The 27,532-nt window shown below is 37.6% G+C and overlaps 1 protein-coding gene across 4 annotated transcripts in view; it reads left to right on the top strand.

Annotated features, from left to right (window-relative positions):
- Positions 1 to 25,398, top strand: part of MINDY3 (MINDY lysine 48 deubiquitinase 3) — a 95,378-nt gene extending 69,980 nt beyond the window's left edge. For 3 of the 4 annotated variants that reach the window (XM_027073512.2, XM_027073511.2, XM_053225339.1), the window contains 4 exons: positions 17,284 to 17,356; positions 18,725 to 18,812; positions 21,965 to 22,036; positions 24,435 to 25,398. In XM_027073512.2, coding sequence (XP_026929313.1) covers positions 17,284 to 17,356; positions 18,725 to 18,812; positions 21,965 to 22,036; positions 24,435 to 24,584 — 383 coding nt within the window. In that variant the 3' untranslated portion in view covers positions 24,585 to 25,398. Of the gene's footprint in view, positions 1 to 1,933; positions 2,195 to 17,283; positions 17,357 to 18,724; positions 18,813 to 21,964; positions 22,037 to 24,434 lie in introns of those variants that run through there. The other variant, XM_027073514.2, reaches the window with a different exon arrangement.
- Positions 25,399 to 27,532: the final 2,134 nt, after the last annotated feature.

The raw sequence follows: 27,532 nt of genomic DNA, 5'->3' as shown, positions 1-27,532 counted from the left end.
CACTCAGGTGACTAGGTAGTGTTGGGTCACACAGTAGTGGCACAGGCCCTGTGATGACACGATGCAGTAGCAGCATAGCCTGCATAGAGTCAGCCAAAGTCCCAACTTGGGCTCCAGGAAGCAGTCACAGGTCAGCAGCACAATGTCAGTGGTGGTCTGTTGAAGCTGCATGTCAGGTCCTGGGGAACTGGGCTCAGAGCAATGGCAGCACAGCCCTGGAAGTGATGTTCAAAGCTGTGATCCAGGACATGGGGTATGGCTCAGGGCACTAGTACCCCTTGCCAGCAATGATGTGTCCATTGGCACCCTGGTAGTGGTGGGATAAAGCCGCAGTCTTGGGGGGTGGGGCGGTGGGCAGAGGTAGGACACAGACCTATGGCACCTCTGATCTCACATATGGTGAAGTGCTCTATTGCCCCCCTCTGAGGGAGTGAGACAGCGGTGTTGAAGGGCTCACTGCAGCAGCAGCTCCAGCCTCTGGAAGTAGACGCAAAGTGAGGGGGGGTGTGGGTAGCTCCTTCGACTGGAATCAACGTTGCTGAAGGCGGGCGAAGCGAAGTCTGCAGATGTCACCATGGTGAGGCGTGCTGGAGTTCTCTTCTCTTCCATTATGCCATGTAGTGAACTTCTTCAGAGGGGATCCTCCCTGGTGGCACTCTGATCTTGACTAGGAGACGGAGTGACCCAGGGAATATGTTTGCTGTACTTCTGGATGCGGCCATCCTCCATTATTCTGAACCCCACAGGGTTGTTGCTGCTGCTGCTTCTCTGTACTCTAGAGCTTTGCCTGAGGTGTTTTCTTAAGTTTATGGTTACCTACTTACTGCTTTTGTTGTTTTTTGTGGGGAGTGGAAGGAGATATGCCTCGGGGCCTCCTCGCACACCATCTTGCTGACATCATTCCACTCCATATAATTGATTGTGCTGGGAAAAGATGCAGAAGGATAAGACAAATTATCCTTATGAGTCTGAGTCTGAGTCTAACATTTCTAGCAAAGAAAGTTTTAAAAGTTCACATATATATCACTAGAGCGTCCACTGTATCACTATAGGTGGGTTAATTTGATCAATTTTGCATTTGTACATAACTAAAACCAAGTCATACCTGAAATGCCATTGTAAATTGCGATACAGGAAAATCTACATTGTGGAATCAATAAGTCCTTTTGAACTCCTGAATGGATTCAGTTTTTTTTTTTTCTAGCTTTAGGCTAGTTGCTTTTGGGTCTGATGAGTCTTTTTTCCTATCCATCAGATGAAAATAACCACATCTATTTTTTAGAATCATCATGAAGATTAAATGAGTAATGTTGTGGAATGAACCTTGTCCAGTACTTAACACACAGTATCCACTTTATAAATGTGAGATCCTTTCTCTCTATACATCGAATGGTGCTTGTAGTAGTGACTTGACTCTGATTTAGCTTCTTCCACTCTGCCTTTTTTCTAACTTAAGAAACATGCTAGTTTATTTTCTCTTGGACTTAATAATCATCACTTTTCAAAAACATATCATTCTAACTCTTCAGATGAAAAGTACAACCAACTGACCTCTGTATATTTACCCACCACTGGATGAAATAAGCTTTACTTGGCTCAGTTTAATGAATAATCTCAAATTCAGAAATGAAAATAAACACCAATAGGTGTGCTCAGACCCAAAAATGAATCAGGTATCAGACCTATATAAAGTGTTACATATGGTCTTTAAAGCAAGTTCATAGTTTCGTGGTTTTTTTGTATCCTTTTGTGGGGGAAGTGTTTAGATATGTGCACTGTATTCAGGTTCATGTTTTATACAAGTTTTAAAAATAACAAAACTTTAAAAAGTAGATGTTTTGGAGGTAAATTGATGTGACCAAAGATATGGGATAAAGATAAAAGAAAAATCTCGGAGTACCTCGAGGTATCAGAAAATGACTTTCTCTCTCAGTTGCTTGCACAGGGAACAAGATCTGCACACCAGGGTACCCACAGGATTTGCTGCTCAACCACAACATTAGGGCACATGCAGTCCACGTAGGGGTCACCCCAGGAACTCCTGGTTCTCCTGAACAGGAGGGCACTACACCACAGGACCACTCCTTTCAAGACCTGGAATTTTAAGTGACCTACCAACTACATAGAAACAGAGACTCAGACAAAATGAGGAGACAGCGGACTGCGTTCCAAATGAAAGAACAGACAAAACTACAGAAAAAGAGCTAAACAAAATGGAGGTAAGCAATCTACCTGATAAAGAGTTCAAAGTAACGGTCATAAAGATACTAACAGGACTTTAGAGAAGAGTGGATGAAATCCATGAGAACTTCCTCAAAGAGGAAGTAAATATTTAAAGGAGTAAATATTTAGTGCTTCTAGAATGTATTTGAACTTAATCATCAACTTAATATGGACTGCCACACACATAGGATGTTGTATATGAACCCTCTGATAACCCAAAGATACCCAAAGGGAAAGCAGTTCAAACATAACACTAAAGAGAACCATCAGACCACCAGAAAAGAAAGGAACAGAAAACTACAGAAACAACCAAAAAACAATTAACAAAATGGCAACATACCTATAAAAATTAACATAAATGGACTAAATGCTCCAACCAAAAGCTATAGGGTGACTGAATGGATAAAGGACAATATCCATCTATATGCTGCCTACAAGAAACTCCTTCAGAAAACACATACAGACTGAAAATGAAGAATTGGAAAAGATATTTCATACAAATGAAGTTAAAACAAACAAACAAACTAGGTACCAGTACTTACAGCAGACAAAATAGACTTTAAAACAAAGGCCGTAACAAGACAAAGGACATTAAATAATGATAAAGCAATCGATCCATCCAAGAAGAAGACATGGGATTTGTAAATATCTGTGCACCCAATATAACAAAACCTAATTATATAAAGCAAATATTAACAGACATCAAGGGCAAAATTGACAATATAATAATAATAGGAGGAGACTTTAATACCCCACTTACATCAGTGGCTAGATCATCCACACAGAAAATCAAGGAAATAGTGACATTGAATAACATGTTCAACCAGGTGGACTTAACAGATATGTGTAGAACACTCTACCCCAAAACAGCAGAACACACATTCTTTTCAAGTGCACATGGAACATTCTCCAAGATAGATCATATGATAGGCCACAGAACAAGTCTCAATAAATTTAAGAACACTGAAGTCGAATGAACCATCATTTCCTACCACAGCAAGTAATTAGAAATCAGTTACAAGAAAAAAACAAATAGGAGAAACCCAAACATCTAGAGGCCAAAATGAAATCCAAGAGGAAATCAAGAAATACTTGTCGACAAACGAAAACACAATGGTCCACAATCTTTGGAATGAAGGAAAAGCAATTCTAAGAAGGAAGTATATCTCAATACAGGCCTACTTGAAGAAACAAGAAATATCTTGAATAAATAATCTAAACTTATACCTAAAGGAACTAAAAAAGAGGAATAAAGGCTTAAGTTAGTAGAAGGAAGGATATTATGAAGATCAGAGCAGAAATAAATGGAATAGAGAACAAACAACAACAGTGGAACAGATCAATGAAAGCAAGACTGAGTTGTTTGAAAAGATAAACAAAACTCATAAACCTTTACTTAAGCTAATAAAGAGAAAGGGCCCAAACAAAACCAGAAATGAGAAGTTATGAGACCACAGAAATACAAATAATTACAAGTGATTATTATTTAAAAATTGGCAAATTAACCTAGAAGAAACAAATTCCTAAAAATGTACAACCTTCTTCTGAGAACGGTCCCATTACTGTAAACAGCATTGAGTCACTAATCAAAACACTTGGAACAAGGGGCACCTGCCTGGGTGGGTCAGTTGGTTGAATGTCTGACTCTTGATTTCAGCTCAGGTCATGATCCTAGGGTTGTGGGGTTAGGCCCTGTGTCAGGCTCCACAGCCTGCTTGGGATTTTCTCTCTCTGTCCCTCCCCCACTTGCACACACTTTCTCCCTCTCTCAAAAAATAAAAATAAATTTAAAAAAATTTTTTTTTTTAAAAACAAAAGAACTTGTGAGAAGCATAAATGCAAGACAGTGGCTTCGCTGGTGAATTCTACCAAACATTTAAAGAAGACTTACTACTTACCATTCTCATACTATTCCAAAATGAAAAAGAGGAAGGAATGCTTTTAAATTAATTTATGGGACTAGTATTACTCTGATACTAAACAACTCAAAAAAAATAAAAATAAAAACAAAAACGAGAATTTAAGATGCAAAAATCCTCAACAGAATATTAGCAACCAAATTGAAAAATACATTAAAAGGATCATTTACCACAATCAAGTGGGATTTGTTGCAAGCACGGTTTAATACACACAACAGAATACATGATTGTCTCAACAGATGGCAGAAAAAGCATTTGGCAAAATTCGACATCCATTCGTGATAAAATTCTCAACAAAGTGGATATAGAAGGAACATACCTTGACATAATAAAGGCCATATATGACAAACCCACTGCTGACCTACTCAGTGGTGAAAAGCTGAAAGGTTTTCCCTAGGATCAGGAACAAGACAAGGATGCCCACTCTCGCCACTTTTATTCAACATAGTACTGGAAGTCACAGTTGCAGCAGTTGGACAAGAAAAAGATAACGGGCATCCAAATTAGTAGAGAAGAAGTAAGACATTCAATGTTTTCAGATGACATACTACTTTATGGAGAAAATCATGACGACTCCACCAAAACACTAGATCTAATTAATAAATTCAGGAAAGTTACAGTATATGAAAGCAATACACAGAAATCTGTTGTGTCTCTATACACTAATAATGAAATCACAAGAAGGAAAGGGAACCAGCCCATTTACAAGTACGTCAAATAGAATAACATACCTCGATATAGTTTTAACCAAGGAGGCGAAAGACCTGTACTCTGAAAACTGCGAGACACTGATGAAAGAAATTGAAGACAACACAAATAAATGGAAAGATGTACCATGCTCTTTGATTGGAAGAATACTGTTAAAATTGTTCGTATTACCACAGTGATCTACAGATTCACTGAAATTCCCATCAAAATACCAACAGTGGCTTTGACAGAACTTGAACAGAAATCCTAAAATGGGTGTGGAACCCCAAAAGGCCCCAAATAGCCAACGCAAGCTTGGAAATGATGAACAGAGTTGGAGGTATCACAATTCCAGGTCTCAAGATGTACTACAAAGCTATGATAATCAAAACGATTATGGTATGGCACACAGATCAATACAACAGGACAGAGAGCCCAGAAATAAACCCATGGTATATGGTCATTTGATCTATGACAGAAGAGGCAAGAATGTATATACAAGGAAAAGACAGTCTCTCCAATAAACGGTGCTAGAAAAACTGGACCACTTTCTTACACCCTACATAAAAACAAACTGAAAATAGATTAAAGGCTTAATGTCAGACCTGAAACTATAAACTCCCAAAAAAAATTTTTTTTAATTAGAAATTTTTAAAAAAACACACATAGGCAGTAATTTGGAGATCAACCTCAGCAATATTTTTTCTGGATTTGTCTCCTCAAGGGAAACAAATTAAAATCTGTTGGGACTACCATCAAACTAGAAAATTTTTACACAGCAAAGGAAACCAACAAAACAAAGAGGCAAGCACCAAATGAGAGAAGATATTTGCAAGTCATATATCTAATAAGGGGTTATTATCTAAAATATTAAAAGAACTCCTACAACTCAACACCCACCCCCAAAAAAATCCCAATTTTAAAATGAGCAGAACACCTCTATACACATCTTCCCAAAGAAGACCTATAGGGGGCCAACAGACAACCTGAAAATATGCTCAATGTCACATTAGTTGAAATGTATATGTGGTAAATGCAAATCAAAATCATGATAAGATATCCCCTCTAGTAGCAAAAACACAAGAAAAAAGCGTTGGCAAGGATGTGGAGAAAAATGGAAAAAAAGGAATCCTCGTACACTGTTGGTGGTGCATACAGGTTCATACACGCTGGCACATCGTGGACAACAGTAGTGAGTTTCCTCAAAATATTAAAAATACAAGTACCACACGATCTAGTAATTCCATTCCTGGATATTTACCAGAAGATAAGGAAAACATTGATTTGGAAAGATATATGCCCCCCGTATGTTTACTGCAGCATTATTTATAGTAGCCAAGATACGGAGACAACCTAAGTGTCTACAGAAGAACAGATAAAAATGTGGTATATACACATAGGAATATCAGCCGTAAAAAAGAATGAAATCTTGTTATTAACAACATGGATGGACCTACAGGGCATAAGGCTAAGGGAAATAAGCCAGAGAGAGAAAAACACCATATGATTTTACTTATGTGTAGAATCTAAAAAACAAATGAACAAGCCAACAATATAACAATGACGACAAAGACAAGAGAAACAGACTCAGGGGGAACAAATTGATGGTTGCCGAAGAAGAGGAGGTTGGGGGGATGGGAAGAGGGTCATGAGGTAGTAACTTCAGTTCTAAAATTTAAGCCACAGGGATGAAAAGTACAGCACAGGGAATACAGTCAATAAATACTGTAATACACTTCTCATGGTAAACATTTTGTATCCTATAGAATTATTGAATCACTGTTTAATGCCTGAAACTAATTTGATAGTATATATCAACTACAATTAAAAATTAAAAGTAAAATGTCTTTCTAAACTGCTAAAGACACTTCTCTTGGTATCAGACAGCCTGGATTCAAATCCTACCTCTGTTACTCAGCTGTGTGATTTTGGGAAAGTTCCTAACCTCAGTTTTCTCCTCCCTAAAATGGACTTATATCTAGTTTACATGGTTATTCAGTTACTCTGTAAATTGACCATGTTGTTAAAAAAAAAAAAAAAAAGTGGCATAGAGCTTATTCAGTTTCCTTCAAAGCACTGAATTCTACATAAATGGTATTTGAAATGACAGACACAAGTTTGTGCATTACACACCATGGGATTTGTTTTATTTTCTCTTACTCTCTTTCTTTTCCCTTGTATAATTAATTTTTTTTTACATTTTATTTTTTTGAGTGAGTGAGAAAGAGAGAGTACGAGTGGGGGAAGCACAGAGAGAGAGGGAGACACAGAATCTGAAGCAGGCTCCAGACTCTGAGCTGTCAGCACTGAGCCCAATGTGGGGCTCAAACTCAAATGATGAGATCGTGACCTGAACCAAAGTCGAATGCTTCACCGACTGAGCCACCCAGGCGCCCCTCCCTGGTATAATTATATTTCAGGAGGCAACCTTGTTTGGGCCAGGGCTCTATTTTTTGATATAAAAAGAGCCCTTTAAATGCTATTTTTTTAAGTTGATGAGATAGATTGCCATCTTTTGTCTGATTTTAGTGTGCTGCATTTGTGTAACCTTTGAGAATAAGTTTACTTGGAGACTGTTTACTATTCATCAGTCCTTAGACATTCCCCAGAAATTGCCTTTTGTTCAGTCTTCTCTATTCCTCTGAAATGATACCATTTTCTTCTCTGTTCCTTTGTTGCTTCCCCTTTTCCCCCTTTTGTCACTGCAACGCTTTACCTTGTGGTCGCACACTTATCACTCTGTTTTAGGTGCCCAGCCATAGTTTTTCCATATCCCACCACCATGTTTGTTTTGGAGCTTTTCTATCATTTGTAATAAAAGGGTTCTGCAGGAGAAGCCATAAAGTACTCCCTTCTTTCTGAACTTCATATGTTTACAAAGCATTTCTGGTTGAACCAAGGTGCCTGGATGGAGTACTTTGTTGAAACATGAAGTTAGGACTAGGTTGAATAATTAAATGTGACAAATGTTCTTGAGCGCAAGTTGTGTCAAGCACTGTGCTAGCTCTGGGGTTAGGGAATCGCTGCAGTGCAGGAGCTCCTATCTATCAGGGAGCCAGATGAACAAACCAGTAGTAACACTAAGGTGAAGAGGCCAAGGAACACTGAAACAGGAAAATGTCGTAACTTAGCCTAATGACAAAAGTACTTTTTTCTATGTGTTATATTAAATTGCAGCTATATGTTAGTAAATTTTTTTTTAATTTATGCTCAAGTTCGTTAGCCTACAGTATAGTCTTGGCTTCATTAGTAGAATCCAGTCTCTTACGTATAACACCCAGTGCTCATCCCAACAAGTTCCCTCCTTATTGTCCGTGGCACATTTAGCCCATCCCTCACCCAACACCCTCCAGCAACCCTGTTTGTTCTCTGTATTTAAGCGTCTCTTATGGTTTGCCTCCCTCTCTGTTTTTATCTTATTTTTCCTACCCTTCGCCTATTTCATCTGTTGAGTTTCTCAAATTCCACATATGAGTGAAGTCATAAGATGTCTTTCTCTAATTTCACTTAGCATAATACCCTCCGGTTCCATCCATGTTGTTGCAAGATTTCATTGTTTTTATCACCGAGTAATACTCCATTGTATATATATACCACATCTTTATCCATTCATCCATCGATGGACATTTGGGCTCTTTCCTTACTCTGGCTATTGTTGATAGTGCTGCTATAAACATTGGGGTGCATGTGCCCCTTTAATCAGCACTCCTGTAACCTTTGGATAAATTCCTAGTAGTGCAATCATTGGGTCATAGGGTAATTCTATTTTTAATTTTTTTGAGGAACCTCCATACTGTTTTCCAGAGTGGCTGCACCAGCTTGCATTCCCACCAACAGTGCAAAAGAGATCCCCTTTCTCCACATCCTCGCCAGCATCTGTTGTTTCCTGATTTGTTAACTTTAACTGTTCTAACCAATGTGAGGTGGTATCTCAATGTGCTTTTGATTTGTATTTCCCTGATGATGAGCGACGTTGAGCATCTTTTCGTGTGTCTGCCATCTGCATGTCTTTTTTGGAAAAGTGTCTCTGCATGTTTTCTGCCCATTTCTTCACTGGATCACTTATTTCTTGGGTGTCAAGTTTGGTAAGTCCTTTACAGATTTTGGATACTAACCCTTTATCCAGTATGTCATTTGCAAACATCTTTTCCCATTCTGTCACTTGCTTTTTAGTTTTGTTGATTGCTTCCTTTGCTATACAGAAGCTTTTTATCTTGATGAGGTCCCTATAGTTCATTTTTGCTTTTGTTTCCCTTGCCTCTGGAGACATGTCAAGTAAGAAGTTGCTGCAGTCAAGGTCCAAAAGGTTGCCTGTTTTCTCCTGTAGGATTTTGATGGTTTCCTGTCTCACATTTAGGTCTTTCACCCATTTTGAGTTTATTTTTGTGTATGTGTAAGAAAGAGGTCCAGGTTCATTCTTCTGCATGTGGCTGTCCAGTTCTCCCAGAACCATTTGCTTAAAAAGATGGTCTTTTTTTCCATTGGATACTCTTTCCTGCTTTGTTGAAGATTAGTTGGCCATACGTTTGTGGGTCCATTTCTGGGTTCTCTCTTCTGTTCCATTGGTCTGTGTGTCTGTTGTGCCAATACCATACTGTCTTGATGATTACAGCTATGTAATACAGGCTGAAGTCTGAGATTGTGTTGCCTCCAGCTATGGTTTTCTTTTTCAACATTACTTTGGCTATTGGGGATCTTTTGTGGTTCCATACAAATGTTAGGATTATTTGTTATAGCTCTGTGAAGAATGCTGGTGCTATTTTGATTGGGATTGCATTGAATGTATAGATTGCTTTGGGTGGTATTGACATTTTAACAATATGTGTTCTTCCTATCCATGAGCATGGAATGTTTTTCCGTGTCTTTGTGTCTTCTTCCATTTATTTCATAAGCTTTCTGTAGTTTTCAGTGTACAAATCTTTTATCTCTTTGGTTAGGTAAAAGGTATTTTATGGTTTTTGATGCAATTGTAAATGGGATCAACTCCCTGATATCTCTTTCTGTTGTTTCATTGTTGTACAGAAATGCGAGCAATTTCTGTACGTTGATTTTATATCCCGCGACTTTGCTGAATTCCTGTATCAGCTCTAGGAGTTTTTTGGTGGAGTTTTTTCGGGTTTTCTGCATAGAGTATCATGCCATCTGCAAAGAGTGAAAGTTTGACTTCTTTGTCGATTTGGATGCCTTTTATTTCGTTTTGTTGTCTGATTGCTGAGGCTAGGATTTCCAACACTATTAAACAGTGGTAAGAGTAGACATCCCTGTCATGTTCCTGATCCCGGGGAAAGCTTTCAGTTTTTCCCCATGGAGGATGATATTAGCTGTGGACCTTCCATATGTGGCTTTTGTGATGTTAAGGTATGTTCCTTCTATCCTGACTTTGAGAATTTTTATTAAGAAAGATGCTGTAGGGGCGCCTGGGTGGCTCAGTTGGTTGAGCGTCCGACTTCGGCTCAGGTTATGATCTCAACAGTCTGTGATTTCGATCCCTGCATCGGGCTCTGTGCTGATGGCTCAGAGCTGGAGCCTGCTTCAGATTCTGTGTCTCCCTCTCTCTCTGCCCCTTCCCTGCTCATGCTCTGTCTCTGTCTCAAAAATAAATAAAAAAACATGAAGAAAAAAAAAAATAAGGATGCTGTATTTTGTCAAGTGCTTTTTCTGCATCTATTAACAGGATCACATGGTTCTTCTCATTTCTTCTATTGTGATATATCACATTGATTGATTTGCAAATATTGAACCAGCTCTGCAGCCCAGAAATGAATCCCACTTAATTTTTGGTGAATAATTCTTTTAATATACTGTTGAATTTGATTTTCTAGTATCTTGTTGAGAATTTTTGCATCCCTGTTCATCAGGGATATTGGCCTGTAATATCTGTAGTTTGGGATATTAGTTTGGGGTCTTTAGTTTGGGAATCAAGGTAATGCTGCCTTCATAGAATGAGTCTGGGAGCTTTTCCCTTTTTGCAACAGTTTGAGAAGAATAGGTGTTAACGCTGCTTCCAGTACAATTCCCCTGGGAAGCCATCTGGCGCAGGACTCTTACTCATTGGGAGATTTTTGATCACTGATTTGATTTCTTGGCTTGTCGTGAGTCTGGTAAAATTTTCTATTTCGTCCCATTTGAGTTTGATAGTATGTGAGTGTCTAGGAATTTGTCCATTTCTTCCAGATTATCCACTTTGTTGGCATATAATTTTTCATAGTATTCTTTAATAATTGTATTTTTGTGGTGTTGGTTGTGATCTCTTTCATTTGTGATTTTATATATTTGGGTTCTCTTGTTCTTCTTGAGAAGTCTGGCTAGGGAGTTTTATCAATTTTGTTTACTCTTTTAAAAAAACAGCTCTTAGATTCATTAATCTGTTCTACTGGTTCTTTTGGGTTCTGTATGGTTTATTTCAACTCTAATCTTTATTATTTCTCTTCTTCTGCCGGCTTTGGTCTTTCTTTGCTACTGCCTTTCTAGCTCCTTTAGGTGTAAAGTTAGGTTGTGTATTGGGGACCTTTGTTGCTTCTTGAGATAGGTATGAATTGCAATGTATTTTCCTCTTAGAACTGCCTTTGCTGCATACCAAAGGGTTTAGACTGTCAAAATGTTTTCATCTTCATTTGCCTCTATATATTTTTTTAATTTCTTCTTTAATTTCCTGGTTGACCCGTTCATTCTTTATTAGAATGTTCTTTTTTTTTTAAGTTTTTATTTATTTATCCTCAGACAGAGACAGCATGAGCAGGGGAGGGGCAGAGAGAGAGAGAGAGAGAGAGAATCCTAAGCAGGCTTCATGCTTCCAGCACAGAGCCCAATATGGGGCTTGAACTCATGAACCATGAGATCATGACATGAGCCAAAATCAAGAGTTGGACGTTTAATCAGCTGAGCCACCCAGATGCCCCTAGTAGGATGTTCTTTAACCTCCATGCATTTGAGGGCTTTCCACATTTTTCTGTAGTTGATTTCAAGTTTCATAGTGTTGTGACCTGAAAATAGGCATGGTGTAATAATCTCAGTCTTTTCATTCTTTTTGAGGGATGTTTTGTGATCCAGCATGTCATCTATTTTGGAGAATGTTCCATGTGCACTCAAGAGGAATGTGTATTCTGCTTTTGGATGAAAAGTTCTGAATATATCTGTTAAGTCCATCTGTGGTCCAATGGTCATTCAGTGCTGTTGTTTCCTTATTGATTTTCTGCCTAGATGATTGTTGTAAGTGGAGTATTAAAGTCCCCTATAATTATGGTATTATTATCTGTACATTTGTTTACATTTTTAATTAATTGATTTATATATTGGGTACTTTCACGTTTACAATTGTTAGCTCTTCTTGATGGATAGACCCTTTAATTATGATATAATGTTTCATCTCTTGTTACATTATAGTCTTGGTTTGAAAATCTAGTTTGTCTGATATAAGTATGGCTACTCTGGCTTTCTTTTGCCATCCATTAGCATGATAGATGGTTCTCCATCCCCTCACTTTCAATCTGCAGGTGTCCTCAGGTCTAAAATGAGGCTCTTGTAGGCGGAATATAGATGGATCTTTTTTTTTTTTTTTTTTTTTTTTTTTTTAATCCAGTCTGATACCCTATGTCTTCTGACACTGTTTCAGTGGACAGGACTGGTACTAACCTTACGAATCTACCCTAGTAGGTTAAGGCCCATTGGTCCCTATCTGCTTTCAGAATTCTCTTTTCATCTTTGTATTTTGCCAGTTTCTCTATGTCATGGTGTTGACCTGTTTTTGTTGATTTTGAAGGGAGTTCTGTGTGACTCTTGGATGCCTGTTCCCTTCCTCAGATTGGGGAAGTTCTCAGCTATAATATGTTCAAATAAACCTTCTGCCCCTTTCTCTTGCTCTTCTTCTTCTGGAACTCCTATGATATGGATATTATTTTGTTTCCTGGAAACACTTAGCTCTCTAATTTTCCTCTTGTGATCTAGTTATTTCCTTTCCCTCTTTTTTTCAGCTTCATCCTTTTCCATAATTTTATCTTATTTCACCTATTCTCTCCTCTGCTTCTTCCATCCTTACTGTCAATGTGGCTAGTTTATTTTGCATCTAATTTATAGCATTTCTTAATTGATCATAACTAGTTATGTCTTTGATCTTTGCAGCAATAGATTGCCTGCTGTCTTCTATGTTTTTTTTCCCAACCCCAGCTGATAGCCTTAAGACTGCTATTCTCAATTCTTGTTCAGATATATTGTTTATATCTGTTTTGGGCAATTCTCTGGCTATCATTTCTTCCCGCATTTTCTTTTAATGAGAATTCTTGCATTTTGGGATTTTGGCCACGTTTTTGTCTTTTACGTGTTTTAAAAGCTTGTTATGTGTCCTGCACCTGTGAGTACTACTATATTAAAAAGGGGTAATACATTGTCCAGGGCCCGGCTTTTCAGGAAGTGTTTTTCGAGTGTGTTGCACGTATTCTGTTGTATTTTGGCTGCTCAGTCCTCTGCAAAGCTGTCCCTTGCTTATAGTGGTGGAGTGCTTGGACCCTCTGCCAGGTGTGCTTTGATTTGTTCGTTGAAGTAACACTGGAAAAAAGGAAAGGGAGGGGGAGCCTGATCCCAAACAAAGAGAAAAATGAAAGTGGGGGGAAAAAAGACCAAGCTGAGAAGCTAAAAAAAAAAAAAAAAAGTGCTTGGCTTAATCCATAGAGAGTGAAAAGAAAATAAAGGAGATATATAAAAGGTATAAAAAGAATAGAGTGAAAACGCCTGATTAAACAAACATAAATATAAATATAAAACAAAAATAATAATAGTTGTCTGTTGGTGCCAGGGATCAGTGGCTGTGCTGGTTTGGAGGAGAGGCCGTCTGGTTTCTGTCAGTGTCAGTAGATACGCATTACCAGGCACGGCGGGGCAGGATTTGGTGTAAGCAGGTCCTGCCACCACTAGGGGCCGCTGTCCTTTCTGGCCTATTCCCTGAAGCCCCACCGTGTTGGTGATGGGGAGAAAATTTGGTCTCCCACCGCAGTCTCCCTTCCCCGGACCAAGTGTGTCAAACCACACTGTAGTGGCGGCCCTCACAGAGCGGGCACTCAGCCTGTCCTGCTCCACTGTCTCCCCAGCCTCCTAGGCCTCAGCCGGGATACAAAACCTGATGTCTGAAAGGATCCCGCACCCCTGGTTCCAGGTAGCACCACTCCATCCTGCTGATGAAAGGCCTTTGGCTGGCGCCTGCAGGGTCTTTTGCCCTTAGAGAGGCAATAAACCCTCCTCCCACATTCCTGGAGGAAGGAGATTATTCTTTCCCCTGTGCCCCTGAGATCCCTACCGCACCAGCTGGCTCCCCTCCCCACAGGCATGCACACGGGGGCATTTCCTGTCTGGAGAAAGCCGCCCACTTTTGAAACCTCCATTCTTCAGCTCCTAAGTCTGTTTGCAAAATAGAAACTGTCACTCTCCGTATTTCTTGTTCCCCAGTCTGTGGTCCGGAGAGGTTTTCCTCTTGTACTAACTCAATACTGCAGTTTCACTGTCTGTCTTTCCCTTTTGTGTCTCCACAGAAGGGGTTCCGTCCTTTCCATACCTACATCCTTTTATCTCCCCCAGTTCACATACAGGCACCTCCTCCTGCCAAGCTGTCTCCCTCCCATTGTCGAGTTCCTTGTGCCACTCCACAGATTGATGTCCTGAGTGTGCCAAGTGATCTGACCTCATCCCCCCACTTCTCCACCTTCTTAACTCCTCCCCTTACATTTTTAATAAGATTAGGTAAAGTATAATACAACACAACATTTAGTAAAAATAATTATTTGACTAAATAAATGGCGTGAAACATCTTTAAATCTCAGTTTTATTTTCTATTCCCAAGAAACTTGACTCTCTTACACCTACAGTGGTTTGAATATGTACGGTCCTAAGGGCCGTCGTGTTCTGCCCAACCCTAACCCCCATCTCCTCACAAGCAATCTCCTGTCTTCTCTGTTAATTCCTGATATTTGCTTTCCATCTGCAGCATCAGATGGGCAAGTCTGTTGTCTTTCAGAACAGAAATCATGATTGGTGCAAATGTTTTTTAGCTTAGGAAATTACTCACTGAACTATCGTTCTTCTGCATCACTGATTTTTTACATTGAGTTATTCCTCTGCTCAGCCTTTAGGAACTTGATGCTTTTTACAAGCTTTTGATAAAAATAATTTATTTTTTATTGACTTATTGATTTACTAGATAGATAGCATGAGTGAGGCAGAGAAAGAATTCCAAGCAGGCTCCAGGCTGTTAGTGCAGAGCCCTACATGGGACTTGAACTCATGAACTGTGAGATCATGACCTGAGCTGAGATCAAGAGTCTGACGCTTAACAGACAGAACCACCCAGGCACCGCCCCCCCCCAAATTCTAATTTTTAAACACACAGCTTTTCCCCCTTCAAGTCCTTTCAAACACAGTTTAATCATATTCAAATATTTACATGGTAACTGCTTAGGATCACAACTGGTACACTCTCTTGTGTTCTCCCACCTCCTGGTCCCCCTTCTTCTGAGCTTTAAAACCAATGGAAGTCCATTTTATGTTTATCTGCTTAATTTAGCGATGCATTCAAGCTCTAGGGTGTTTCTTAGGTTTGTTTAGTCAGCAAATGGTACTCACATTCCCTCTGCTGTCTTGAGATGTTATCAGTGTCTCTATTTCCATATTCTTCAAGGAATTCGTTGCCTAAATACTAGATGATTTAAGTTTCATTTGCTTTCAGACTTAAGAATTTCTTAAAGAATCTGATTTTTTATTTGATATGATTAAAGAATAAAGTAACATCAAAAGTAAGGTTTTAAAAAGGTAAGCAATTTCCAAATCTCCTCTTCTCATCCTGAGTATAGTAAAAGTCTTTGAAAATTACATTACCATCTAGCTTTAAAGTACTGTATGTACCAAATGTAGAATACTGGCTTGCTGGTGACTGTTATTCTCCAGAATGTCTGTGTTTAAGATACTCGTAGGTATCTTAAAAATATGTTGGAATGTTTATGCTTGAGGTTAATCACAGTTGAGCCAAAAAGGTTGTTTGTTTTCCTGGATGTTCTTTGCATAGATTATACAGTTAGCCAAGGTTCTAGTTATGGCAAGAAGAGAGAAAACTGCCCACCATTCAGTGCTCATGGAGAACACTGTAATACAGAGGGTTTCTCTCAAGTGGACATACATGATAGCTGGAAAACAGGGAAACCGATACACAGAAACGTTCTTGTCAGCGAGTGGCCAAAGCCTATTTTACATTTTGAGTGCTGGTTTTAGCTCTGACTTAGCTAAGCAGATTGCTTTTCAAACTCATCAGTGTTAGGCTTACAGAGCTCAAGTCCTTTCACAAGTACCTTGAAACGAGTTTACTCTGTATACCTCAAATTATTGATAACTTGACAATTTGGAATTAAACCTTCACTTTTTAAAACTGTACTTTTTAAATTATCCTAAATGATTCTTTGCCTTGAGTCCAGGCCAGTTTTGCTTCAAATGGGTAAGCATCTACTTGAGAGGTTTAAGACTTTAAAGTCTTCATTTCCTTTCTGATAGAGACAGAGTATATGCCACATCGTGAAAGAACAGCTACATTTTATTCTGTAGAATTACGGAAGCATGGCTTTTGTACATCTTGTTCTCCATGAAAAGATTTTGTTTTTAATTTATCTAATTCCTGAAAAGGATATTGTGTTGGAAGTTGATTTAAAGCTGAAACAGTCTTCAAGAATGAGTAAATGGGTAGAGAAACTCAGGCACTGCACATTTAAGGCAATGAACTTGTTTGTTAAAACTGTGATTTCAAATTGACCTACACGCTTTCTTTGTGTGTCATGTTCCATTGCCTCATCTGAATTTGGGCCATTTCCCAATGCTGTTCCCTCAACAAGCCCAAGAAAAGGAATATTTTCCACAAACTAGTCTTCATCAACCATTTGATTCTATTCTGAATTTCAACTTTTGAATTTTTCCCATTAAATCTATGGCTTTATTTAAATCAAGTCTGTTACAGGGATAGCTCTCGGTCTTGTATTGTCAAATACCTAAATAACAGCTCATAATTAACATTCTTTCAAAAAGCTAAATGACGTTATAACTAAAGGAATTTGTTGGTAAAGACGGATTTTCATTGGATGTCTTAAAGGGAATATAAAAGTTCACATTGTTTTATTCAAAGACATACCTAATTATTAAATAATTACCATAACTTTAAATAGAGAAAGAAACTTCTTTTCATTGAAATTTGTAAGCCTGTTTAAGAAGTCATTTGGCTTTAAAGTCTCCTTGGAATTCTCAGGTAGAAGGCATGTGGAATTTTTTTATTAGAAGCTCACCTTAAAATGAATCTTTGCCTCTGTGCCCAAGAAAACTAAAAGAAGAGAGTGTCTGGTAACAATAACCACAATTGCCTCTTATATGGTTTTTCTCATAGCAGGTCTTGGCAAAACTCTTGTTCCAAAATGTTTTTGCTAATTTTTTTCCCCAGATAATGGATTCATACCTGAATCACTTCTAGAAGATGTGATGAAAGCATTGGACCTCGTTTCAGATCCTGAATAGTAAGCTAAATAGGAAGTGTTATTTAAGTGACTCAGACTCTATTGCTTTTAAAACATTAGAAGTTGAAGTAGGTGAACTAGTCCAATAAATGGTATAATCCTAATTACTCTGTGTGTGCTAAACTGATTTCCAAGTGGAGACCATCTTGTTTATGTCACTGTAATTTGCAAAAGAAAACTGAATTCAGGCAATTTTGGTTACTGACAATTCTTAGGGAAAGGAGGGAAAAAGTTTTGTGGTGTTTTTTTTCCCCGTATTCTTACATAGGTGGCTGTATATCATCTACCTAATTTTCCTTTTTTCATCAGAATACATAACATACCTTGAATTGTGAAGTTAGTACACTTGAGTTAGATTGTTTTTCTAGAAGTAGCTGACAGATTGGACTGAGTTCTTCATTCTGTATATTGGTCCAGTCACATTTACAATATGTGATGGCCTATAAACTAACAGGACCCTATTAAGGATTAATGAATTAAACATATTAAATATGACCTTGTCTATTTGTTTCATGTCCTAACCTGCTGCCCTTATTCAGACATTCAAATGTCTTACCCTTTGCATAGTATATATAATAAGGTATAATTAACCTGGCATTTATAACTTGGGAGAGAAGGTAGAAAATGAAAATTTTCTAAAAAGACCATTTTTACTTTTAAAACTTTGCCTTCTTTCTGGTTACATATAACACCTTTCACCAGCCTTGGCTACACCTGCATGTTAAGGGCCAAGCAAAGCAGCCTTCAATCCAGGCTGCTCCTGGAACGATATGGTCCTTGCCCCTGCTCTAAGTCACTGCACTTGAGCTCTTTGAGAATTATCCTACCTCTTTACCCTTCAGCTTACATTGACTAAGAATTTCAAGGTTCCCTCTCATTTGGTTCTTAAAGGGAAGATTTTTAGAGATGTTTCTGATTATCTGATGTAGCACTGCCTTTCGATGTTGTTCTTTTTTCTCTTTGAGCTTAAAATAAACATTTTTTAAGGTTAAGTGCTTCATTTGATTGTTAAATGCAGACATACCTATGAAGCAAAGAGAATTTGCCTTTGGGAGGTTATAAGCCTGAGTTTATAAGCCGAGGTTTTTAAATTACTTTACCTAATAAGGAACAATATTCCAAAGTCATCATCGTAATTTAAATTCTAAATAGTAACAGATCACTCTGGTTTAAAAATAACCAAGTTTTGGCAAATTAGATGTCATTCCTGTGTATTTGTCATTAAGGGTCTAAAAAGAACAGTTCTTATGATTTTTGGCAGTGAGATGTGTTACAGTGCTAGTAATTTAATCATGAAAGAAGAAAAGTGAGCTTTTTTTCCTTTGGTATCCACTGTTTTCCTTTTTTTTCTTCTTCTTCTTCCTATAGTATAAATCTCATGAAGAATAAATTAGATCCAGAAGGATTAGGAATCATATTATTGGGTCCATTCCTCCAAGAATTTTTTCCTGATCAGGTAACATGGTTGAAGAAATTCACCTAACGGTTTTGTTCCATTGGGATGAGCGTTTTTTGATTGTTTCAGTACAGTAATGCAACACTTGCGGGGTGGGGGTAGTGGAAAAATGGACGCACATCAGTATATACATACCGTGATACTGTTCTTCTAGAGGAAGCATAACATTCAGAAGTATGTGGAGTAGAAAGACAAAGATGCTCTTTATCCACTTGCACTCCTATTTTCCTTCTCTCAGGTCACTGTTGTTCATAGATGGTCTGCATCGTTTTACAATTTTTAAATACGTTTAAATAAAGATAAAGAGGTTCATATGTAGTGGAAACTGCTGAGGTCCAGGAGAATTTTAGTTGAGTGAAAGAAGAACCTTTGAGTGGAGCCGTTTCCTGTTAGGACATGTGTTCCATCCGCATCGTTGACAAAGCCAGTTGTACAGCCTCTGCCTGTGTCTTCTTCATGCTTCCTATCCCAGTGAAGGATTTTACTGCTAAACCAAATACTTGAGTCAGGTGTATGGGGATCATTTCATCAGATACCAGCCTGGCTTAAGTTAAAGATTATTGTTTCAATAGAAATGCCAGTTTCTCTTTCACCTGTCTTACAAAGGAGACATACTGTCAAGAAGCAAAATTAGAACAAAATAATGGAGGGAAAATGTCAAGATAGAATTGTTAATTTGATATTTCAGGTTTAAATTATCTTTAACAGAGTAGACGAGATTACTGACATTCACCCTCGGTAATTAAAAAAGAAAAAGGAACCCACATTTTCTAAATCTGGATCGCTTACCATGAGTAAAGAAAGTGGGGTGAATTTCAAAAAGTAACTCTATCACAAGATCTCTATTAGACTTCTCAAAATTTGGGTAAATGCTTCATGAAAAAAAATTTTTCTTTTTCCGGACAGGACTAGAATGTCCACTGGGTTGTGATGGCCAATCTGTTCACACTCCCAACTACCAGCGTTTTCTGAAAGTTCTTTTCTGGAACCTAATACTCTGTTTTAGACAGCTTAATAAATGTTCAGTAAGTTATAGCACTTTATAGCATTAAATTAAAAATTGCACTAAATTTAGGGCAGGATTTTGAAAAGTGCTGGCGAAATGTAAATGAAGGGGGATAGTTACCATGTCTTTTGGAAATATACATCTTAGATGTAATTAATTACATGATAGGACTTATAAGTATTCTAAGAACTCATTAGTTCAAGAACATTTTTTAATTGTACTATTCCTTGAGCTAATTACAGATAAATTTAGTCCCCTTGCCTTTCAAAATGTAATCTTCCAGAGCTTGTCAGAAATGCAGATTCTTGGGTTCATCCCCAGCCCTAGGGAATCAGAAGCCCTCCAGAGGATTCTAATGGTGCCATTGTTTGAGACCTGCTGCTTCAGAGGAAGACTTGTCACATCCCCACCTAGTCACATTCATTTATACTGCTTTGTACCCAACACATCAATATGGTAACACTCAGTAAAGTTGTAAAACTGGGCTCAGAAGGACAGCCAGGAAAACATTTCTCTAACTTCTGTAATCTCTACAAATGCTTAAAGTAGGCAGTAGGGAAGAGCCTTTCTTTGCCTCAAGGAGAGGCAGATTGGAGGGGAGGGCGGGTGGAATACAGGTAAGCATTTCAAGGCAATTTGTTAATAATAATAGCAGAAGCAGCTACCATTTTTTGAGCTCATGGCTGATTGAGGAGTCCAGAGTAGGTACTTTGCCACCATGTCACCCTACCTTCTGCTGGTATTTCAGTATTTTCTCCCAATTGTTAGGTGGAACTAAAGAATATAGATTGTGTAGCCAGGACAGTGAAATACTTTCTAAGTTAAAGTACATTAACTCTGAAAAATAAGCAGCCAAATTATCTAAGTAACTAATTATATTGACTGATGTAAACAATTAAGAAAATGATCAAGTTATTTTTCTATTTCTTGTAAAGCATTTTGAGTGGGATAGAATTTTTGGTAGAAAACTTAGATTTATTAGACCTTGAAAAATGAGAAGAAAGGAGTTTTTAAAAAATGAATGTGCAAAGAGCTGAGCACACCAGGTCTTTTCATGGGAAATGACTAATATGTCTGTCCTAACAGAGAATTCAGAAAAGTGAATAGCCGGAGATTCAGCTGAAAAGATAGACTAGGTCCTGTATTTTAGGATGCTTCATTGCAAAGCACAGCCTGAATTGACTGAAGTCAGGGGAAAGGTCAGAGCTGCGGGGAGTAGCTTAGACAAACTCAAGAACTGAAGTAGCGAGCCTCCAGGAAGGCAGTCGGGCCCTCTCCCATCCTTGCCAGCATTCCTAGCATCTCTCTTCTCTACATTCCAAACGAACAAATTCTAAGGCAGACTGCAGGACCAGCTTCTGTCCCATGTGCATCCTTGTATCCAATACGGCAAGGAAAACAAGGCCACAAGCCCTGTGGGGAATCACTGGAGCCACGTGCGCTTGGTGGGGCCAGGCCACTGATGACCTTGAATGCCCCAGTTCAGAGAATTGAACTTGATCTTTAGCTGAGAACCCAGGATAAGGCAGCTGAGCTAACATCATCAGACATTCCTGAAAGTTTAGTATAATAGCAAGTTATAGGATTTCCTTTCTTTATTGGATGCTGTTATAGGCTCTGAACGCTATAGTTTTGCTTTTCATTTCCCACAAGGCTCTTTTCGCTATTTAAAAATTGACAGTATTTAGATGAAGTGGGTGGTGTGGAAACCCCTAATTTGATATTGTGAGCCAAATGAGAAGTACTGATGTCTAGCTGTTGACTGCAGGTTGACAAAAAGTGACGTTACTGTTCTTAGGTAGTTTATTGAGAGGAACAAATTATTTACAACCAGAAAAAAGGCAGAGATAATATTTTACGAAACATATGGGTGTTTTGGAGTCTTATCCTTTAAGAAAATATACACTAATGCATGGCACACAGTTAAAAATAAATACTTTCCCACTTTGCAACCTCTTCCCCAGAAGCAACTAGTTCAGCTCTTAGGTTTTCTGGTAGATGACGTCTAGTAAGTTTCTTGCTTTATCAAACAATTCGCCAAAGAGTAGGGACTTAAGCAACTTGTGTTTTCGTTTCAACTGCTAATTAGAAATTGCCGAATATCAAAGTATAATTTAAAGTTTTAATAGTCTTTTATTTATAATAGGGTTCCAGTGGTCCAGAGTCGTTTACTGTCTATCACTACAATGGATTGAAGCAGTCAAATTATAATGAAAAGGTATGATAATTCTCATAGTAATTTGTCTTCACCTGAGTTGGTAAATATATTCAGTATATGTTAGTCATCGAGATCTTCATTGGAGTTTTGGAACAATAGTTTCACTGTGACAAAACAGCTAACTTGATCTGCATATGTTTTATTGCTCTCTGCTATAGAGATATTACCAAACCAAGTTTCACCCAATGATAGTTACTGATCTGTTTAAATTAAGAAAGGGGTAATGGTAAGATTTTTGATTGAGGAAAATATTTTTAAGTATTTAATAACATAATAGCTACCATTTATTGAGCATTGACCTGGAATTCTATTAAATACTTTGTTTTATCTGAAGTTTCCCACCCTCCCTGTGGAGTAAGTATTGTTTGTTTGTGTATCCATCCCCATGTTACAGGGAAGGAAGTGGAAGCCCAGAGAGGTAAGCAGCTTGTCAAGGTCAAGCAGCCAGGAAATGGCAGAGCTAGGATTGCACTTGAGGTAGTCTACCCCAGAGCCTGCATTTGTACGTGCTCCACTTTGCTGCTTTCCTTTGTAAATCATTGACAACTGCACACAGGTGATTCACTTCCACATGTACTCTGGTTCTACCTGGTTTAAGTCAAAAGTTTGGGTAATTAGCTCTGTTTACACATAAAATATATAGGGAATATTTGCATTTATTCAATTAGCTACTATTAGAAGGAATAAAGCCTAACATACCTTTTTAATTTGAAATACCCATGCTGGTTTCATAAGTAAATTGAGGATGGCTATACACAATCGTAGTGTACATCAAATCTAAAACTGAGACTGAAAGTTACTTTTTCATAACGAAATATGAGTGCAAAGATTTTTTTCACAAGATAAATTAGAACAGAGCATCCAAGTTTTTTTTTTTTTTTGCTATAGATGTTGATGAGTGCTCCCTCTAGATTTTGAAGTTTTTACATAACCTTGTAATAGGAGGTATTGTATGGTCATTAATTAGTTATTTGCCTACACAGTCCCTGCAAGGTAAGTCAAGTATTATTCATATTTTACAGATGAGGCATCAATGACAGGGAAATTAAGTGACTCACCAAGTCATTGGCAGAGCAGGGATTGGAACTGAGTTCCTGATTCCCAATAATGTCCTTGGTCTACTCGGCCATGCTACCTGTGTATAGTAAGTTCTCAAATCATGCTCATGACAAGCATCTCACAAACACAAAGATCCGAAATCAAGTATTAATGGGACAACAGGATGTAAGTACTAGAAAGCAAAGCATGTATGTTGTTAAGTTGTATACATATATGAAACAGAAATACGATGAGCAGTACTACTTTCCACAGGGTAGGGTCCTACCAAAAATATCTGAGGCAATAAACAAACATTAGAATGCTGGCACTGTAGGAGGGGTATGATCCAGCCACCACAGGCTGGCTGAGGCCACAGAGGTAGGTCCTAGTACTTTGCCCAAGAAGGTCTGCTCCAATGCCAGAAGCAAGTGAAGTTCCTTATGAAAAATAGGTCCTATTTTATCTGATAATTATAGTACAACTACAGTTCACACTTTTCAAGTTTCTTTCATCAAAAGTAGAAATAGATTAACCAAAATAAAGATGCAAATGTGTTTTTACAGAAACTTGTTTCTTTGGGCTCCTTAGTCCAACAGCTTACAGCTTTTACATTGGACGAACATAATTACAATCATGTGTATCCAACACTGGATATATAAAAATACTTATACGTACTTTGGAAGAAGGCGGTCTGTATCTGTTCCTTTTATAATTTGAGTTTCTCTTCACGAAATGAAATTGACTAACTCATTTAATGTACACGGTGAGCCCATTTAATGAGTTCGGGTATTAGTATATTATTTCATAGAGAGTTCTAAAAGTTCATTGTAAATTAAAGTTTCTTCCAGTAGCCAACTGCCCATGTATATTTTATATGATCATTACCACTGTATATAAAATACCTGGTTAGTTTTATCTGTCAAGCATTTTCTACTAAGCACATTGCACTGACACACATTCAAGTTGCCTCCAGTTCTGGAACCCTAACCCTTTTAAATTCAGAATATATACCTTTGTTTCTGTCACAGTGCCTTCATTATAGAAATAAACATTTCTTCCAAGTGGTGTATGTTAATTAAAGGATGATTATCGTAAACAACCTGCATGTGCTTCAGGATTCACATAGACTTTTTGTTTCCTTTAAATCATGAGCTAAAAATCAACTGATAAGCTCTCAGTTACAATGCCTATCACCCTCGTTTCCAAATATATTTTCCCATTAGTCAGCAGGCATTCTTGCTCATAATTTCTATCAAAGTAAAATTCAAGTTCCAGATGAAACAATATGCAATACCTTGTTTGTCAGCATATCCCTCATAAGAATAGTGATTGACCTTTGTGGCTTGATTTTGTTCAACAGGTCATGTATGTTGAAGGGACTGCAGTGGTTATGGGTTTTGAAGATCCCATGCTACAGACAGATGACACTCCTATTAAACGCTGTCTCCAAACCAAATGGCCATACATTGAGTTACTGTGGACCACAGATCGCTCTCCTTCACTGAACTAACTTGCCTACGGATGTAGAAGAAAGTTCGTAATAGCAGATGTTGAAAGAGGGATGCAGGACAGGCGGTTGGCTACATTAAGCTATACACTGGTATCATCAACTGTAAATAACAATTAAAAACACATGTTCAGTGTTTAAGATAGTTTAAATTATTTGTTTTAAAGCTTTATGTTAAAGGTTACCCTATTTTAACTCTTTATGTGAAATTTACTAGCAAAATCAAGCTTTAATCAAAGTTCATCACTTTTACAGTCGGATAATTGGTCATTTATCAAATTAAAAACATCCTAATACTATATAGTATTTGTATATTGAGCAGAATTACTCTTTATAAACTTCTACTTTGGGTTTTTATTTCATTCAGACACAGTTTATTATTTCAGTAATCCTGGCTTGCACTCTTTCAGCCTCCACATGGAAAGGCAGAAGAGTTCAATCTTATTTCTTTTCTAAAATCTGGTTTCCATTAGAAATACTGATAAATAACAAATTATCAACCTGGATTCTTTGCCAATTGGCTTAGCTCTGGCATGTTTATAAAAAGTAGAAACTGTAAGAAAACATTACCATTTAGTCACTGATATATAGAGAACATATTTCAAAAAAATGATAGGTAAGAGAATGTTTGATAGTCTTAACACTGTTAACTGTATTGCCAAATACACTTTTCCAAATTTGTCCCAGCAGCCTGTAAGCCAGCTTTCTTGTATATTTATGTGATAAATGCATGAGAACATCTGTTATTACATTAGTATATTGCATTATTTATTATTATCCTGGTGGATGGTCTAAATAAACACTTTTTTTAACTGTAGCTTTGCATTTTTTACATTAGCTACTCAGAAGAAACTAATACTTCACAGTGTTTCTGCCCAGCAGAAAGTTCTTGAGCTTTCTATGTATGATGTACTCAACAACAAATGCCTTGAAAAGTGAGACCAAACCGTATGCTGACCTAAGAGCTCTATAACTTAGCCAGCCCGGAGTGCTAGAACCTGAGTAGACAAAGCTTCAGGAGACCTATCCTGTCTAGAGAAATTTACTTCAGGTTTGTTGCCTAGCAATTTGAAATGTGAATAGCCAGAAATTGTTTCTTTCCTTCACTTGGGAAGTATTTGTCAAGAGAACTAAATTTTATCTTCACTGTTTAGCTGAAGGTGTATTTCCTCTGTGAATTTACTTGGGGTTTTATTTAATTGTCATAGATGTTAACTATTCTAATATAAGTAGACTTTAGCATAAGAAAAAAGTGGCACACGATTTTATGTATGACTTTTGGTGATATTATGTTCAGGACTGTGATTCTAGCTACTAAAATTACAGCTGTACAATGTCTTTTTGGCTGTTGTTAATCTTGGCTACTTCCAAATGTATATAAAACAAACTCGGGTCCTAAATTCCATAGGATTATGTAAAAGCACAGATTTTCTCAGAAACATTGAGCCTCGAAAATAGCGTATACTTTTTACTATTGCTACCTAACCAACCATCCCCAAACTTCATGTCATTAAACAATCATTTTACAAATTCTGGGTCTGAACAGTTTAAACAGAGCACAGAGGAGAGAGCTTGTCTCCTTCTCAATCTACAGGTGCAGCTGGGAGACTGGAAGGGTCTTTCCTCACATGACTGGAGAAAACAACTGTGGATCCGTTTTCTTTATACATGCCTGTGGGACGCTTACCAAGATAGACTATATGCTGACCACACAGCAGTCAAGAAAAATCTCTAAAACTTTAGAAATTAAGCAGTACACTTCTGAATAACCCAAGGGTCAAACTTATAGATGTAACTAAAGCAATGCTTGGACATGAACAGCTTTAAATACATTAGAAAAGTAGAACGCTTGGAAATTGGAAAGGTAAACTTTCATCTCAAACCCAAAGTACACCAAAGAAAGTAAACAAGATTTTTTGAAAAGGGTATTCGCATGCAAAGGAACGAATTTGTACTCCTACCTCACACTATGTGCAAAAAATAAAATCGTAAGTCTAATTGTAAAGCTAAAAACTATAAAATTCCCAGAAGGAACAGGAATAAGTCTTGGTGACCTTGAACTCAAAGCAATGGTTTCTTAAAATACCAAATAAAAAACAGGTATTTTTAAATGGGCAAATGATTTGAAGAGACGTATCTCCAAAGATGATACACAGATGCCCATACAGCCATACTGTAAACACATTAAAAGATTCTCAACGTAATTAGTCATAAGGAAAATCAAAACCACAAATTACCATTTCACACGCAGTAGAATATGTAAAATCAAAGAGATAATAAAAAGTCTTGGCAAAGATGTAGAGAAAGTGGGTCCCTTGTGGGTGGGGATATGAATGATGAAATCACTTTAAAAAAATAAGTTGTACAGTTTCTCAAAAAGCTAAATACAGAGTTAGCATATGATTCGGCAATTCAATCCTAGCTACATATATTTACACAAAAACTTTTACGTAGGTATTCATAGTGATGTTATTCATACTAGCCAAAATTGGCAACAGCCTAAATGTCCTTCAAATAATGCAAGGATAAATAAATGTATTGTGTACATACAATTAGTATTATTTGACAATACAAAAGAATTACTGACACATGCTACAACATAGATGAACCTTGAAACTATTAAAATAAGTTAAAGAAGACTGTCACAAATGACCACATATATGATTCCATTTATGTGAAATGTCCAGAATGGGCAAGCCATGGAGAGAGCAAGGGGATTACCAGTCACCAGCGGTTGAGGATAAATGGAGTAGGGAAACAAGTGGAGAAAAACTGTTAATGGAGTTTCTTTTGGGGATGATAAGTGGGATAGATAGTGGTAAGGTTATGTAATTGTGAATATACTAAAAAATACTGAACGGTGATAAAGACGAAAGGAGAAAATTGAAATAGCACATCTAGAACAAGAAAAAAACAAATCTAGACGTTGGCTCACTAACAAAAACTGATAA

Source organism: Acinonyx jubatus, chromosome B4, assembly GCF_027475565.1.
Source record: "Acinonyx jubatus isolate Ajub_Pintada_27869175 chromosome B4, VMU_Ajub_asm_v1.0, whole genome shotgun sequence".
NCBI classification, from domain to species: Eukaryota; Metazoa; Chordata; class Mammalia; order Carnivora; family Felidae; genus Acinonyx; species Acinonyx jubatus.
Note: the sequence above shows the minus strand (reverse complement) of the source record. Positions and strands in the feature narration are given on the sequence as shown.